The sequence below is a fragment of the Phaethon lepturus genome, unplaced genomic scaffold (assembly GCF_000687285.1).
Source record: "Phaethon lepturus isolate BGI_N335 unplaced genomic scaffold, ASM68728v1 scaffold1783, whole genome shotgun sequence".
Lineage (NCBI taxonomy): Eukaryota > Metazoa > Chordata > Aves > Phaethontiformes > Phaethontidae > Phaethon > Phaethon lepturus.
In genome coordinates, this window is record NW_010526784.1 from 19,063 (window position 1) to 33,685 (window position 14,623).

General features: G+C 41.7%; 1 protein-coding gene across 1 annotated transcript in view; it reads left to right on the forward strand.

Moving 5' to 3' along the window:
• LOC104617756 (GPI ethanolamine phosphate transferase 2-like) overlaps positions 1 to 14,066 on the forward strand; it is a gene marked incomplete at both ends in the record, with an annotated part of 25,290 nt that extends 11,224 nt beyond the window's left edge. The window contains one exon of the mRNA XM_010283164.1: positions 13,903 to 14,066. Within this exon, the coding sequence (XP_010281466.1) occupies positions 13,903 to 14,066 (164 nt within the window). The remainder of the gene's footprint in view (positions 1 to 13,902) is intronic.
• Positions 14,067 to 14,623: the final 557 nt, after the last annotated feature.

A 14,623-nucleotide genomic window follows, 5' to 3' on the forward strand; every position in this document is an offset into this window, starting at 1 on the left:
GAACTGGGGTTGTTCAGTCTGGAGAAGAGGAGGCTGAGGGGAGACCTTATCGCTCTCTACAGCTACATGAAAGGAGGTTGTGGGGAGGTGGGTGTCAGTCTCTTCTCCCAAGTAACTAGTGATAGAACAAGAGGAGATGGTCTCCAGTTGTGCCAGGGGAGGTTTAGATTGGATATTAGGAAAAATTTCTTCACCGAGAGAGTGGTCAAGCATTGGAACAGGCTGCCCAGGGAGGTGGTAGAGTCACCATCCCTGGAAGTGTTCAAAAAACATGTATACATGGCAGTTTGGAACATGGTTTAGTGGACATGGTGGTGTTAGGTTGATGGTTGGACTTGATGATCTTAAAAGTCTTTTCCAACCTTAATAATTCTGTGATTCTGTAAAATGCGCTTGCGGTTTACCCCCAGCTGGCAACTAAGCATCACGCAGCCACTTGCTTGCCTTCCCCCCTGCCGGGTGGGATGGGGGAGAGAATTGGAAAAAAACTCATGGGCTGAGATAAAAACAGTTTAATAGGACAGCAAAGGAAGAGGAAATAATAACAACAACAACAACAGAATATACAAGAACAAGTGATGCACAATGCAACAACTGCTCACCACCTAGTGAGCAACAGCCCATCCCTGAGCAGCGATTCCTGTGCCCTGGCCAACTCCAGTTTATGTACTGATCATGACATCATGTGGTATGGGATATCCTTTTGGCCAGCATGGGCCAGCTGTCCTGGCTATGCTCCCTCCCACTTCTTGTGCACCTCCCCGCTGGCAGAACATGGGAAGCTGAAAAGTCCTTGACTGAGTATAAGCACTACAACTACTTAGCAACAACTAAAATCATCAGTGTGTCATCAAAATTATTTTCATACTACATCCAAAACACAACACTGTACCAGCTACTAAGAAGAAAATTAACTCTATCCCAGCCAAAACCAGAACATATGCCAGCTAAATCTGAGAGTGAAAGTTTACTGAGTTCTGAGAAGAGTTTAGTTTCTAACTGTATTATTAATGAGGTTTTTTTCAGAATCAGGGAAAGATGGATACCTTGATAACTTACCCTCAATATAGGTTTCTGGAAGTGTTAAAAATATCGGATACCTATACCAGGGGTGATTTTGGTCTGTTAGTGGGCCTCCTACGTACTGTTCTGGCGCTGACAAATTTAAAAATGTCATCTGAGTTGATTAATCCCAATAAAATGCAGATGGATTTTTGTCCCTGATTCTTGAGGCTTACAAAACCTTTGGTAGCATCACAGTAGGTCCACATACAGTTTAAGACTGAAGGGAAATTCTGTGACAAGGTAATGTCTCTTAACGAGAATCGGAACTAACTGCCATTCTTACGATATCAAATGGTATCTTCTTTCCTGAGGAGCCTTGCTAATTTCAATAACTTAGTTTTCTGCATTGCAGTTAAGATTGCAATTCCACAAAAGCGTTCCTTAACAACAGAGAGGTTCTTTCCACTTCTAATAATGCTGGAAAGTGTAGCAGACTGTCTTTAAGAGGGCATTTGTTAAGTTGGGAACCAGATTGTTTCTGGTTTAGGAGGAGAGCCTTTCTGTTCTGTTGTGAAATTTCAAGGTGAGACCTGCGTTGGCTTTACTTTTGAGGCATGGCTGAGGATGTTAAAACTGGTCAAGCTTAGGGTACTTCCTACTCTGTTTCTGATCCTGTTAGTACTGACTGAGGATTGGCTTGATTTTGCTCTGAGAGTACATATCAGGATAGGGAATTGCTGATCATGATGATTCATTCCTTCCTACCCAGATTTTCTGCTCAGATGACGGAACATTTCTTGGTTGAATGGCTTTTGCATGTCTTGAATGTTACTGTTCAGGCAGTCAGCTCTGATTATGGCCTTCTGAGAGCAGCCCTTAGTGGGGCTGACAAGAGGCTGAAGGCAAGGCCCTCTCAGTACTGAGGTACCAACCAAAAGCAGCTGCCAGAAATTTAATGATGAGTAGGCTGGCAAGAGAATCCTAGTTATGGAAAAGGGACTAATAAAGAATGGTTTGAATGTTTTCATAAAGCACCCATTTTCAGTGATGATGAATTCTTGGTACGGTTGTCTGAGAATTTCACAGAACCACCAAATCACAGAGGAGTTGAGGCTGGAAGATCCATAGATAATTCAGTCCAAACCCCCCAAGTCCGACAGCAGGTCAACCAGATCAGGTTGATCTGGACCATGTCCAGTCTGAGTTTAAATACGTGCAAGGATGAAGACTCTGCAGCCTCTCTGGGCAGTTAGTCCCAGTGTTTGACCACCCTACCCAGTAAGAAAGCTTTTTCTGGTGTTTAAACAGAACTTCTTTTATTTCTACTTATTTCAGTTTGTGTGCATTGCTTTTCATCCTTTTGCCAGTCACCACTGAGTGACTGAAAAGGTCAGAATCTGGCTATGTCTTCTTTACTTCTCCTCAGGTATTTATACACATTGTTACGATCCCTGCTGAGCTTTCTTCTCTTGAGAGTAGACAGACCCAGCTCTTTCAGATAGATGAACAGATGCTTTGTTCCCAACATCATCTTTGTGGCATTTCAGTGGACTTTCTTCAATACATCCATGTCTTTTTTGTGCTGGGGAGCCTAGAACTGGACCCAGGACCCCAGATGTGATCTCACCACTGCTTAGTAGAGGCAGTGGAGCATCTCTCTCGACCATGTAGTGATGCTGTCTCTAATGCAGTCCCAGGTGCTGTTGGTCTTTGCACAAAGGGCAAATGGCTGGCTGATGGACAACATGGTGTCTACCAAGACCCTCATGTCCATCTCTATCAAGCTGCTTTCCGTATGGTTAGTCCCCAGCCTGACCCATAGCATGGATTTATTCTTCCCCAAGTGCTGGATTTGACATTTCTCTTTGCTGAACTTCGTGAGTTTCTTGTCATCTCATTTCTCTAGCCTGCTGAGGTGCCTCTGAATGGCAGCGGACCCATCTGCTCTGTCAGTCACTCCTCCCAGTTTTGTCTTGTGTGTGGGCTTGCTGAGGGGCCACTGTTCCCCATTGTCCCCAACATTAATGAAGATATTACAAAGCATCAGCCCCAGTGTCAAACCCTAGGGTTGATTGCTAGTTCCTGGCCTCCAGGTGGACTTTTTACTGCTGATCACAACCCCGTGAGCCCGGCAGCTGAGCCAGTTTTCAGTTCACCTCACTGTCCAGTTTCCTAGCCTGGACTGCATCAGTTTCCCTGTGAGGATGTTATGGGAGATGGTGTTAAAAACCTCCTTGTGAGGTGAAAGTGCATTAGGTGCATGTAGCCCATGTATCTTTGTCCAATATGATAGGGATGGAATAGAAATAATATATCTGAAATTGTACACTTGCTGTGGAAGTGTAATTGGGCAGGTTAAATCTTGCGTCTCTCTGATCTGAGTGCTGCAAAATATTGGGGAATAATTCTCTGGAAGAATTTCTGTGAACTTTGGAAAACATCTTCAGGTGCTTCAGAAATAAGCTATCAGAGACTATCAAGAGCATGATCCCTCTTTCCATTTGACTATGTTATGCCAAAGGTTTTTTTCTATACCAATAAAAATGTATTTATGCAAGACCAGTAAAAAGGTGCCAGTTAGATCTGATAGCATGTGTCAGGTTTTTTTAGTGGTTTTATACTGATGTCAGTGGGAACATAGAAATAGGTTTTAAGATTTTTCTTTCTAATGACTAGTTTTTTGCACTTTCAACTGCATGTTGTGCTGTTGGATGTCCTGTATTTTCAGGGCATCCATCACCCCACTGGCAATTTTGACATTTCTTCTAGATGCGTTTCCTTTGGAAATAGTAACTTTCAGCATGATACAGTTTTCAGCAAATTTGAGAATATTAAAAAAAATTAGCTCTGACAGTGGAGTCTCTTGCACATAGATGTGCTGCTGAATCAGAGCATCCAAAGATCAGAAAGGAGAAATTCTCCATTGCTTTGTTGTGACACAGATTGCTTGATTGGTCTTTGTGCATCTTCTCTCACTTGTAAGATCTGGAGAATGAAGGGTGATAGCTACTTGTCACAACTTCTGGTAGAAACAGACCACAGCTTTTTTCCCTTGTGTTGTTTCCTATGCTGGTTTATTATTAAGTCTGAGACACAAAATAGAGCAGATCCAGGAAAGGAGCCGACTTTTTGTGTCCCATCACATGTCTGTAAACTCCATCTTTGAAGAGATTCTTACGAATTTAGCAACGTCTTAGCAAAAATTTTGACAAATTCTTAACTCTCTTTAGCATAGGGCCCTTTAAAAAGATCTTCTTCCAGAAGAACTTGCCAACAGTCCTTGGCAAATTTCTTTTGGCTGTCTACTTGGAAAACCAAGGTGTGTGCCTATCCAGCATGCCCAAGACAGAATAAAATGACAAATGAATTTTAATAGAACATGAGGGATTTTATAAAAAAAAAATTGTGATTGTGGCCTGTTTATCTACTTCCTCTATTTTGCCTATTTTTCTCTGTTTATCTCTATTTCTCTATTTTTTCTATTTTCAAAACAACCTAGAGATGTTTCAAAAACAGAGAAATCAATTCTGCTAAGGGAAAAAGTGCTTTTAAGAGTCAAGACAGATGGAATTTTCTTCCACCCCCACTCCTTAGAGAAGAAGTTTTCAGTTCTCTTTTAAAAATGCTTTAAGTACATGTACATTAGATGCCCTTTCTAGGGTGGAGATTAAGAGTTTGACCGAAGTACCACTCTTCAGATGTTAGCTTTGTTCTTTTATTCTCTGATGAAAAAACTGTTCTGCAGGTATGCAAAGGAACAAATTGAATCACACAAGGCTTAAGAAGTTGGGGTTTTTTTTTGTCCTTCACTATTGAAAGCAATTATCTGATGTGCAAAATATTAGTGTAGAAAAGCAGAATGGTTGAGCTGGTAGGTCATAAAATTACAGAGGCTACAAAAGTCCCTCAAAATCGAATTAATGCTCTCTTTTCGATTGGTAAATTTCTCCCAATTTGTGCTGAGAGTAGGTTATCCAGCCTGGGACTGTAGATCCAAGGATGGAAGAAACTTTTTCCAGAAATTATGTTTAATTTCATGTTCTTTGTATGTAGGTTTGCTCAGCATGTAGCATTCTGATCTGCGTTACCAAGGAAAATTAAAAACCTGGCAACCTACAAAACCCACTGCTTCAGTAATTATTTTTCTTGGATACATTTAAGATTCTCCTTCCCTTTCCTTTGAGTTCAGAGTCTAGGGTGTGAATGACTTGTTGCAGGAGAAAAACTGCTCAGTTTGTGTAGCTTAAAATCAGGATTGAAGTATTTTATTGATTTATTAGTGGCACAATTAATTGACAATTAATATATTAAAGGAACTTAATTAACTGGCAGTCACTGAAGTATACGTGCAGGATCCTTACCAGATATACCACAGATGAACACTCACTAATTTCTATGCCATTTTGTGTAGCTGATTTGAAAAAGATCTAGCCTCCACCCCTGCACTGGGACCCTCCTCTGCCAAACACATAGAGGCAAGCTCCCCTTCAGGTGTGTTACAAATGCTTTCTTCTCATGGCAATGCCCTGTTTACTCACACCTCTTGTGACAGATGCAGCACTCAAGTTTTAAGTATTTATGTGTATCTCAAGAGCACCATAGAAGAAGGACCTCAGGAGAAGCCGTAGACGGTTTTGCGTGGTTACGTACTCTTTTCAGCTCTTACTTACCTGAGTGATGGAAGGTGGAACTCTGAAAGTACTCATCCTTTTCATGATGTAGCTTTCTGGTTTAATAATAGACTTTAATTGTTTGAATAAACCATTTAATCTTTTTCCTTTACCTTGTGGGAAAAACGGGAAGGTCTTTCCTTGGTGATAGCTTTCAGATCACCTCCTTACTTCTGTGCCTGCCAGTGAAGATACACCATCCTTACTGAGTAAACTGCAGGTGTCCCAGATTTAGCAACTACCTGTCTTGGCCATGACCATCAACACTGAGGTCTTAGATTTTGGCTGGCTTAGGAAAGGGTTATATTTCAGACAGAGTATGTATCACTTGTTCTCAAATACTGAATAAATATTAAGGAAGGACAACTGAGCTGTTTCTGTTGGAGAAGTCTGTCAAGTTCTCAACTTCAGTACTGAACTTTGTTCAGCCTGCCTTGATACCAGCTAGTCATTCGTTTACTACCTCTGGAGTGAGCAATACCTGTGCTTGAATGATAGGAGAGAGATGTGAAGGAAGCACAACTGTATTATTAGGCATGATGTGCATTGCTGGCATAGATTTAAATGTCTTCCCTCACTTTCTTTCCTCAAGTTTTCTGATTACTAGAGCTACCCCTGTTAAACTGGCTGGGTTCAAACTGGTGCTACATTTTTAATTTCCAGGCAGGCATAAAGATCATAGGAACATTTAGGTTGGAAAAGACCTTTAAGATCATTGAGTCCAACTGTTAACCTAACGAAGAGATGAATGGCTGCACACTAATTTTTGGTGTTTTTCCATCTACAGCAGTATGTAGCCATCTGATAGATAACCCTTTGTTAGCATGTTTGGATCTAATGTAGCATACAGAAATGATAGCAGCTTTATGGCTGAAATACAGAAATTGAAAAAAACTGAAATTTGTTGTTCATGTAGATCAGACTGGATGCTAAATTTAAACTGTGCTAGCTAAATGAGACATGAGAAGAGAATATAAACTAAATATAAAACCCTTCCATCTGGAAATAGGAAAGAGATTTAGAGAACTACTTTTTGCACATGTCCTGCTGTGATTATGAGGAGAATGAAACTTCTTGCCCATGTTGCTGAGCCTTTATTAAATCTTGGTAGGCAAGAGGATATGTAATGACAGAAGCAGTAACTCTCTCTTGCTAAGTGTGGAATGTAAGTGATGGCCTTTTGAATATCATAGTGAGTAAAAATAGCCTTGTTCAGGATAGCATATTTAATGAATGAAGCAGTGTTCTTTCAAAAAAATACTGTCTGGTCCGTAAAGACTTTATGGACGTATAGCTGTGAAAATCCTAAGTGTGCAGAGTCATAGGAACAGATACTATTTTTCATTAATCAGTTGCTATAATTGATGAAAGTGGGGGAGGGGAAAAATGAAGCACCTGTATGTGGAAGCTAATATTTTGATCTTAAGTAGAAGTAGTAAAAACCTGTATTAAGTATGGGTTGAAAACAAATGCCTTGAGCTTACACTTGGTTTTGCATTCCACACGTCATCTGTGCCTGTCCCCTGAGTGCATCTCCTATCTAGGAATTTAGTTGAGTGGAGTTCAAGGTCATCTCCTTCACTGAGAGGAGCTGTTGAGGAAAAAAGCTAGAAGGAGGCCCTCCTTTCCTTTGGGAGCTGCTTTTAATCTGATGCTTTACTGTCTGTGCTGTGTCACAGCTGTGTAAGCAGGTATGTCTGTGCCTGTCTTCTATCTTCTTGATCCTGATCTGGACCTGGACCTGGTGGCTGGGCTTCATGGCCTAACCTTGGTCCTGCCTTGTCACTACAGCCTTGCTGTGTGATCTCTGGACTGCCATCTGGCCCGGATCACTGTCCTTGGATCCAGTCCTGACCTGGACATGCCACTGAGCATTTCCAAACCCCTGACTTACTGCTCTCACCTGCCTTGTTTTCACGCTCATTTCCCAGCATACCTTCCCTTGCAGAACCTGCTGGTCCTTGCTGCTCTCTGACCATCTGAACCTAAAAGGCAAATTTATTAAATAGTTGTAACTTACATGGGAAGACTACACATTAACTTATTTTCCTGGCCATTTAGCAAGATTTTTGTGAATAGTAAGCAGTAGGAAAGGTAGCTCACACAGGTTGTGCAGTCTTCATGCTTGTAGGTTTTCAGGGCTTGGCTGGATAAAGTCCTGTGTTATTTATGTGGAGCTGAGTAAAACCACTTAGTTTTTTAGTCTTGTTTTAGGAGTTAGGATCTTTGCTTTATTTATTGCTTTGTGTAAAATGATGAAAAGAAACAAAGTTAAAAATACTGCAGTATTGTCAAACAGGTATGAAATTAATACGTCTAGTCAGAATGCTACTTATTTGTCAGGATATTATTGCAGTGAGAACCTCTTGATGAATTTTTCAACAAGCTTGAATGATTGATTATTTTCTTCTAAGCTCTGAGTTGTCCACATCTCATAGCTCATCAGTCACTTCCCAGAGACATACTGTATCTTTATCATTGCTACTTGCCCTTCAGATGCAGTGAGAATAGAAATAAATACCTTGGTTGTTTCTCTTAACTATAGCAGCTCCTAAAAAATTATGTTGCTGTAAATATTTCTTAAAATATTTTAATTACTTTGGATAAAAGCTCATAAATGAACAAAAATTCCATGTACTTATTTATTAGTCTTGTGTTTTTTTCTTCCCATCCTTAGAGGACTATATCTGCAGACAAGGAAAAAAGAAATATAGTCTCAAAACCTTTAACACTTGTTTTATACTTCCTGTATTTTTTATCACTGGAGGAGAACAGAATAGATTTGTACATTTTCAGAATCATTTATATCTGGTTCATCTTGCCTTTAGGTAGCGTGATAGACTGAGTGACATTTTAAAGTGGCTTATAGCTTTCTCTTGTTATGATTTCAAAGCACTGTAGGGTAATTTATGTTGGAGAGGACCTTAGAAGGCCCACAATTCTACCCCATTCTCAGAGCAGCATCAACTGTGAGGTCAGACCAGGTTGCTCAGAGTCTTGAAACTTCCAAGGGTGGAGACAGCAGAACTCTTCATAGATCATAGAATAGGTTGGGCTGGAAGGGGCCTTTCAAGGTCATCTAGTCCATCTCCCCTGCAGTGAGCAGGGACATCTTCAACTAGATCAGGTTGCTCAGAGCCCTGTCCAACCTGACCTGGAATGTTTCCAGGGATGGGGCATCTACCACCTCTCTGAACAACCTCTTCCAGTGTTTCATCACCCTCATCATAAGAAATGTCTTCCTTATATCTAGTTGAAATCTACCCTCTTTCAGTTTAAAACCATTACCCCTTGTCCTATCACTACAAGCCCTGCTAAAAAGTCTGTCTCCATCTTTCTTATAAGCCCCCTTTAAGTACTGGAAGGCTGCAAGAAGGTCTTCTGGAGCCTTCCCTTCTCCAGCGTGCACAACCCCAACTCTTAGAGCCTTTCCTCATAGGAGAGGTGTTCCATCCCTCTGATCGTTTTTGTGGCCCTCCTCAGGACCCACTCTGACAGGTCCATGTCTTTCCTGTGCTGAGGGCTCCAGAGCTGGACACAGTTCTCCAGGTGGGGTCTCACAAGAGCAGAGTAGAGGGGCAGAATCACCTCCCTCAACCTGCTGGCCACGCTTGTTTTGATGCAGCCCAGGATACGGTTGGTGTTCTGGGCTGTGAGTGCACGTAGCCGGCTCACGAACAGCTTTTCATCCACCAGTACCCCCAAGTCCTTCTCAACAGGACTGCTCTCAAGCCCTTCGTCCTCCAGCCTCTATTGATATCGTGCAACTTGGCCTTGTTGAGCCTCATGAGGTTCACACAGGCTCATTCCTCAAGCTTGTCCAGGTCCCTCTGGATGGCATCCCATCCCTCAGGTTTGTCAGCCGCACCACTCAGCTAGGTGTCATCGGCAAACTTTGCTGAGGGTGCACTTAACTCCACCATCTATGTCATTGATGAAGATATTAAAGAATACTGGTCCCGCTATGGACCCCTGAAGGATACCACTTGTCACCGATCTCCATCTGGACACTGAGCCGTTGACCACCACATCCACCTTCTGGATGTGACCATTCAACCAATTCCTCCTCCACCCAACAGTTCACCGATCACATCCATATCTCTCCCATTTAGAAAGAAGGATGCCAAAAGCCTTACAGAATTCCAGACAGACAACATCTGCAGCTCCTCCCTTGTCCTCTGATATGGTCACTCCATCACAGAAGGCCACTAGGTTGGTCAGGCAGGACTTGCCCTTGGTGAAGCCATGCTGGCTGTCTCAAATCACCTCCCTGTCCTCCATGTGCCTTAACATAACTTCTAGGGTGATCTGTTCCATGATCTTTCCAGGCACAGAGGTGAGGCTGACAGGTCAGTAGTTCCCAGGGTCCTCCTTTGTACACTTTTTAAAAATGGATGCAATGTTTCCCTTTTTCCAATCTCTAGGGACTTCACCTGACTGCTCTGAGTTTTCAAATATCATGGCGAGTGGCTTGGCAACTACCTCAGCCAATTACCTCAGGGCTCTGGGATGCATCTCATCAGGTCCATAGACTTGTATATGTTCAGGTTCCTCAGGTGATCTTGAACCTGATCTTCTCTTACAGTGGGAGGGACTTTGCTCCTCGAGTCCTTGTCTTGTAGTCCATCCACTCAAGAGGTGTGGGAAGAGACACTGCCAGTGAAGACTGAGGCAAAGAAGTCGTTGAGTCCCTCAGCCCTCTCCTCATCTGTTGTTGCCAGTTTGCCAATCTTACTCATCAAGGGGGGTACGCTTTCTTTGACCTTCCTTTTCTGGCTGACATACCTGTAGAAGCCCTACTTACTATTATTCTTTGCATCCCTTTGTCAGTTCAGCTCCAGCTGTGCCTTGGCCTTCCTGACACCAGGGCAGCATCCCTGTACTCTTCCCAGGATACCTGTCCCTACTTCCACTGCCTATGCATTTCCTTCTTGCCCTTTAGGTTGCCCAGCAGGTCTTGACTCATCCATGCTGGCCTGTTGCCTTCCTTACCTGATTTCTTCCATCTGGGGATTGAGAGCTCTTGCGCTCTATGGAAAACATCCTTAAAGATCTGCCAGCTCTGTTGTGCTCCCTTGTCCCTGAGGGAAGTTTCTCAGGGGGTCCTATTGACTAACTCCCTTGAAGAGCTGGAAGTTTGCTTTCCTAAAATTCAACCTTTCTGGCCAACCTTTTCCGATGACTTGGTTTTTGCACCTTAAACTATTTGCTTCAAATAATTAAAATAAAATCCTAATTCTATGCTTGTTTGTGGAATTCCAGTTACTAGAAAGGCATACAATTATGTGAAGGGCTCAGCAGAAGTGCAGTAACAGTTAAATCAACTGTGTTAAATCAGTCGTTAAACAAGCCAGAAGCAGGTCAGTTTTGTCCTGCACCTCTGTACTGCTCAGTTCAATGAGAGTCACTGGGATACAGTAGGTAATAGCTCATATTAAGTGAGTGATCTGAAAAGTTTTCATAAAAATCACTGCAGCTTTAAAAAGGTTTTAGATTGTTTTCATTACTGTCTATGGAGGGACTGTCCTTTGTTACTGTAGCAAATATGCTGAGTAGTTTCTCTAGCCAGTGTTCTTATATTTATTCGTCATTGATGTAGATCATGACAGAGTATCATGGAATGCTTTTACGCAATAGTGCATTGCTTCTTGTCACTGTCTGCCCTTAGCACAATAAGCTACTGCACTGTTTGAAATGCTGGAGTGATACTTTAAAATAATAGCACACACTCTGAATTGTCAATTATTTATGTATTGTGTGGAGTATTAGAGTTTGTAAGCTACAAAAATTCAGTTCAAATATATCAGTTAGTCTTGGAGAAAGATATCTAACATGAAGAAAAAATGCTTCTTCCTGCTCAGTGGGGCTTTTCCAATAGTAGCTGTGGAGCCATTCCTGAGGCTCAGCAGATTCCTCATGAGAGTGGGGTGTTTGGACACTTAACATCCAGTGTGGTTGGAATTGTGTGTGGATACAAGTGTGTGCGTCCTTGCTCTCCTTGTTCTGCAGCTACATCACTTTAAACAAAGTCAAAGATAGGTGGGGTGAGCCTTGTGTGAAAGGAACCACAGGGAGCTGGGAGAAGGTGGAAAGCACTGTTTCTTCGTCCTGGTTCCCTCCTCTGCCCTCACTACCTTCCAGAGGAGGGTACATCTTTTTTCCTTGTTTTGCAGGACCAGTGACATGCAATCTCAGGTGCTGCATTTATTCTTGTTCATTCTCACATGCAGTGGGATGGGGAGTTGCCCAAGGTGCCAAGTATTAACCATGTACATGTGCAACTGGAGCAAACAGTGTGAAAGAGACCATTCAGCTCTTCATGAGATGAGCAAGATTGCCTGATGTCTCAGCTTTTTTACTCTGCACGTCATACAGAGGAGGAGGAGGGGAGAGGAACTAAGTAGTTGTGGCGGGGAAAAGAACTGTTGCTGTAGGCAGGGTCTAGGGGAAAAGAAAGCAGGTTGTCTCCCTACCTGTCCCTGTCAAAATTCTGCTTGTTGAGGAGCGACACCCTGCCCTGTTCTCAATGTGCTGCACCTCACCTTTCTGCTCTTGCCACGTCCTCAGTCTATACCCCTTAAATCTGAGGAGGAGCCTTGTTGTACAGCTTCCTCTTCCAGTCTCATCTTACAGGTTCTAGGGCACAGATACGCTTTTTTTTTAGCTGCTCATCATTAGTTATTCTTTGCTCTGCTCCTGTCATTGCTGAACATTATGCTAAATGCATAACAATAATTTATTACAGAGGTGCAGTGTAACAATAATTTACTACAGTGGTGCATGGTGAAGGTCAAAATGAGGAAGACTGACAGTCATAAATCAAGATTTTTCTGCTGTATGATGTCTTGGTAAAATCCATACCTTACTGCCCTCTTACAGCTTCAGCTTCCCCTTGCATTCTGGGGATATCCTCGTGTCACAAGGACAGTGACTACTGATAATGAGCTCTGAATGGTTCTGTCAACATGGATTGCTTTTTTCTCCTTAGATTTTAGAGCTGTTTCAGGGTTTTTGCTGTCCCTGGTGCCTAGTCACTTATGTGCCTGAAAAAGCTAGCTGTTTTTCATTGCTTCCCTGTGTGCTCTCGATTTTGTGGGTGATCCAAACGTGTATACAATGATAGCACTTCCTTGCTGGGGTAGCTTGTAGTTCAACAAGACTGCAGTCGCTAAGGTGAGGAGAGATCAGGTCTGAGGGAAAGGGGGAACCACCACTCCTCATACGCTCTGCTGGGAGTGGGTCTGAGGGTATTGGGGATGGCAGCCCTTACATTTGGGTTCTTCTGGGATTCTGTAGGGGGGAGAGGAGAGTTCGATGGCTGTTGGAATACCAGGGCTCTAGAAACTGATCAGCATTTCCAGGTATGGTAAGAATATCTGAAAGCTTTCACACTAGTCTGAGGAAACAAGCTAAGAAATATTCTGCCTTAACCACAGTGTGTGTGCTGCTTTAGGTATTTGAGTAAGGTTAAATACTTGGGCATTTTCAGTGGAAAATGCTTCCTTCAATTTTTTATTATCCCTTCTTATTTAGTGGTCTTAGGTAAAACATACAAGTCTTGGACAGCTCTTGATACTTTCATTGTTGTATGTTCCTTGTGTTTTTCTCTTTCTAGGTTTTAAATGCCTTTTATTGATGATTCAGGCTACCTAGGCTGACTTTTCGTCTATTTCAATGCAATCTGTTGTAGTATAGAGACTGGGGAAGCAGAAATCTCTCTTGATTTGCCTATCTTAATCTGGTTACATGCAGCAACTTATATCATGGGGCAGGCAGGTGGGCGGTGTAGTGTTCCACTACAGCTCTAAATTAGAGCCCTGGCAAGAAATACTTATTTTCTGATGTAATTTTAGGCAACAGGCCTAAAATCTTGGGTTTGAACCATGTGTGATGGAAAATGCATTTTTTTCATTACTGTGACTGAAATCAGCAAGTGTAGTTCCTTGCTTTAAACTTTTTTTCATGTAATTTATTAAACAACAGGCATGTTAATTTGCAGACAAGGTAAGCAAATGATCATGCTGCTTTATGCTTTCATTAGTCTGTAAATCCTAAATAGAAGCTCTTGTTTGGTAAGCTGCTTTATTGAAATTCCAATATAAAGAATATGGCTGTACTGTAAAGTGGCTTAAAGAGTAAGTCCTTAACTGATGCAATATTATTCTAATGTATTCTAAATGTTTCTTTGTATGTGTTTGAATCTTTACTTTTTTATTCCTATTTTCAGGGAAATTCAAATGGCATTGCTACTGTGGATATTTCAGCAGGTTTTGTGGGACTAGAAAGCTATGTGGAGATACCAGCTATCTTCCTTACAGCATTTGCAACATATGCGGGACCTTTGCTTTGGGCCATTCATCTGCTGTGCTACCTGAGTTCTGAAGTTAGCAGGTAATCATGTTTTGAACTAAAAGTAATACTCCTCTACGTACTGCAGATATAAATACCATCCATATAGTGTATACGTTTTCAAACAAATAGTTTTGTTCACATCATTTTTTTCTTGGAAGCTAGTTTTCTATTAAGAAAATGCATGTTCTTTTTTTGGTATGAGTTTGTATCACCACATTCTTCCAGTTTCATTTTCTCTGCAGAAGTTTTGCACTGGGAATATATGTGTATGTTTTACTAATTTTGTTTTGTAATGCGTTCTCAGTTTGCTGTGCTAAATTAATTAAAATCTTACTACATTTTGTTATAACAGCATGTGCTGCCTAAAAACATTCTTCTTGGAACCTATTAAGTAGGTGATCTGAGAAGGACTTTTAAAAGTGATAGAATAGAATTCAGACTTAACTAACATGCTGTTCTTTGAATGTCTGTCCTTGTTTGGCATAGTGACATATGACATTTTATAAGAAAGACACATTTATTTTATTGTATGTTACTGGTTATTGCAGTCATATGTAGCTGAAATATTTGTACTTCTGGGTATCTTCTATAGCGGA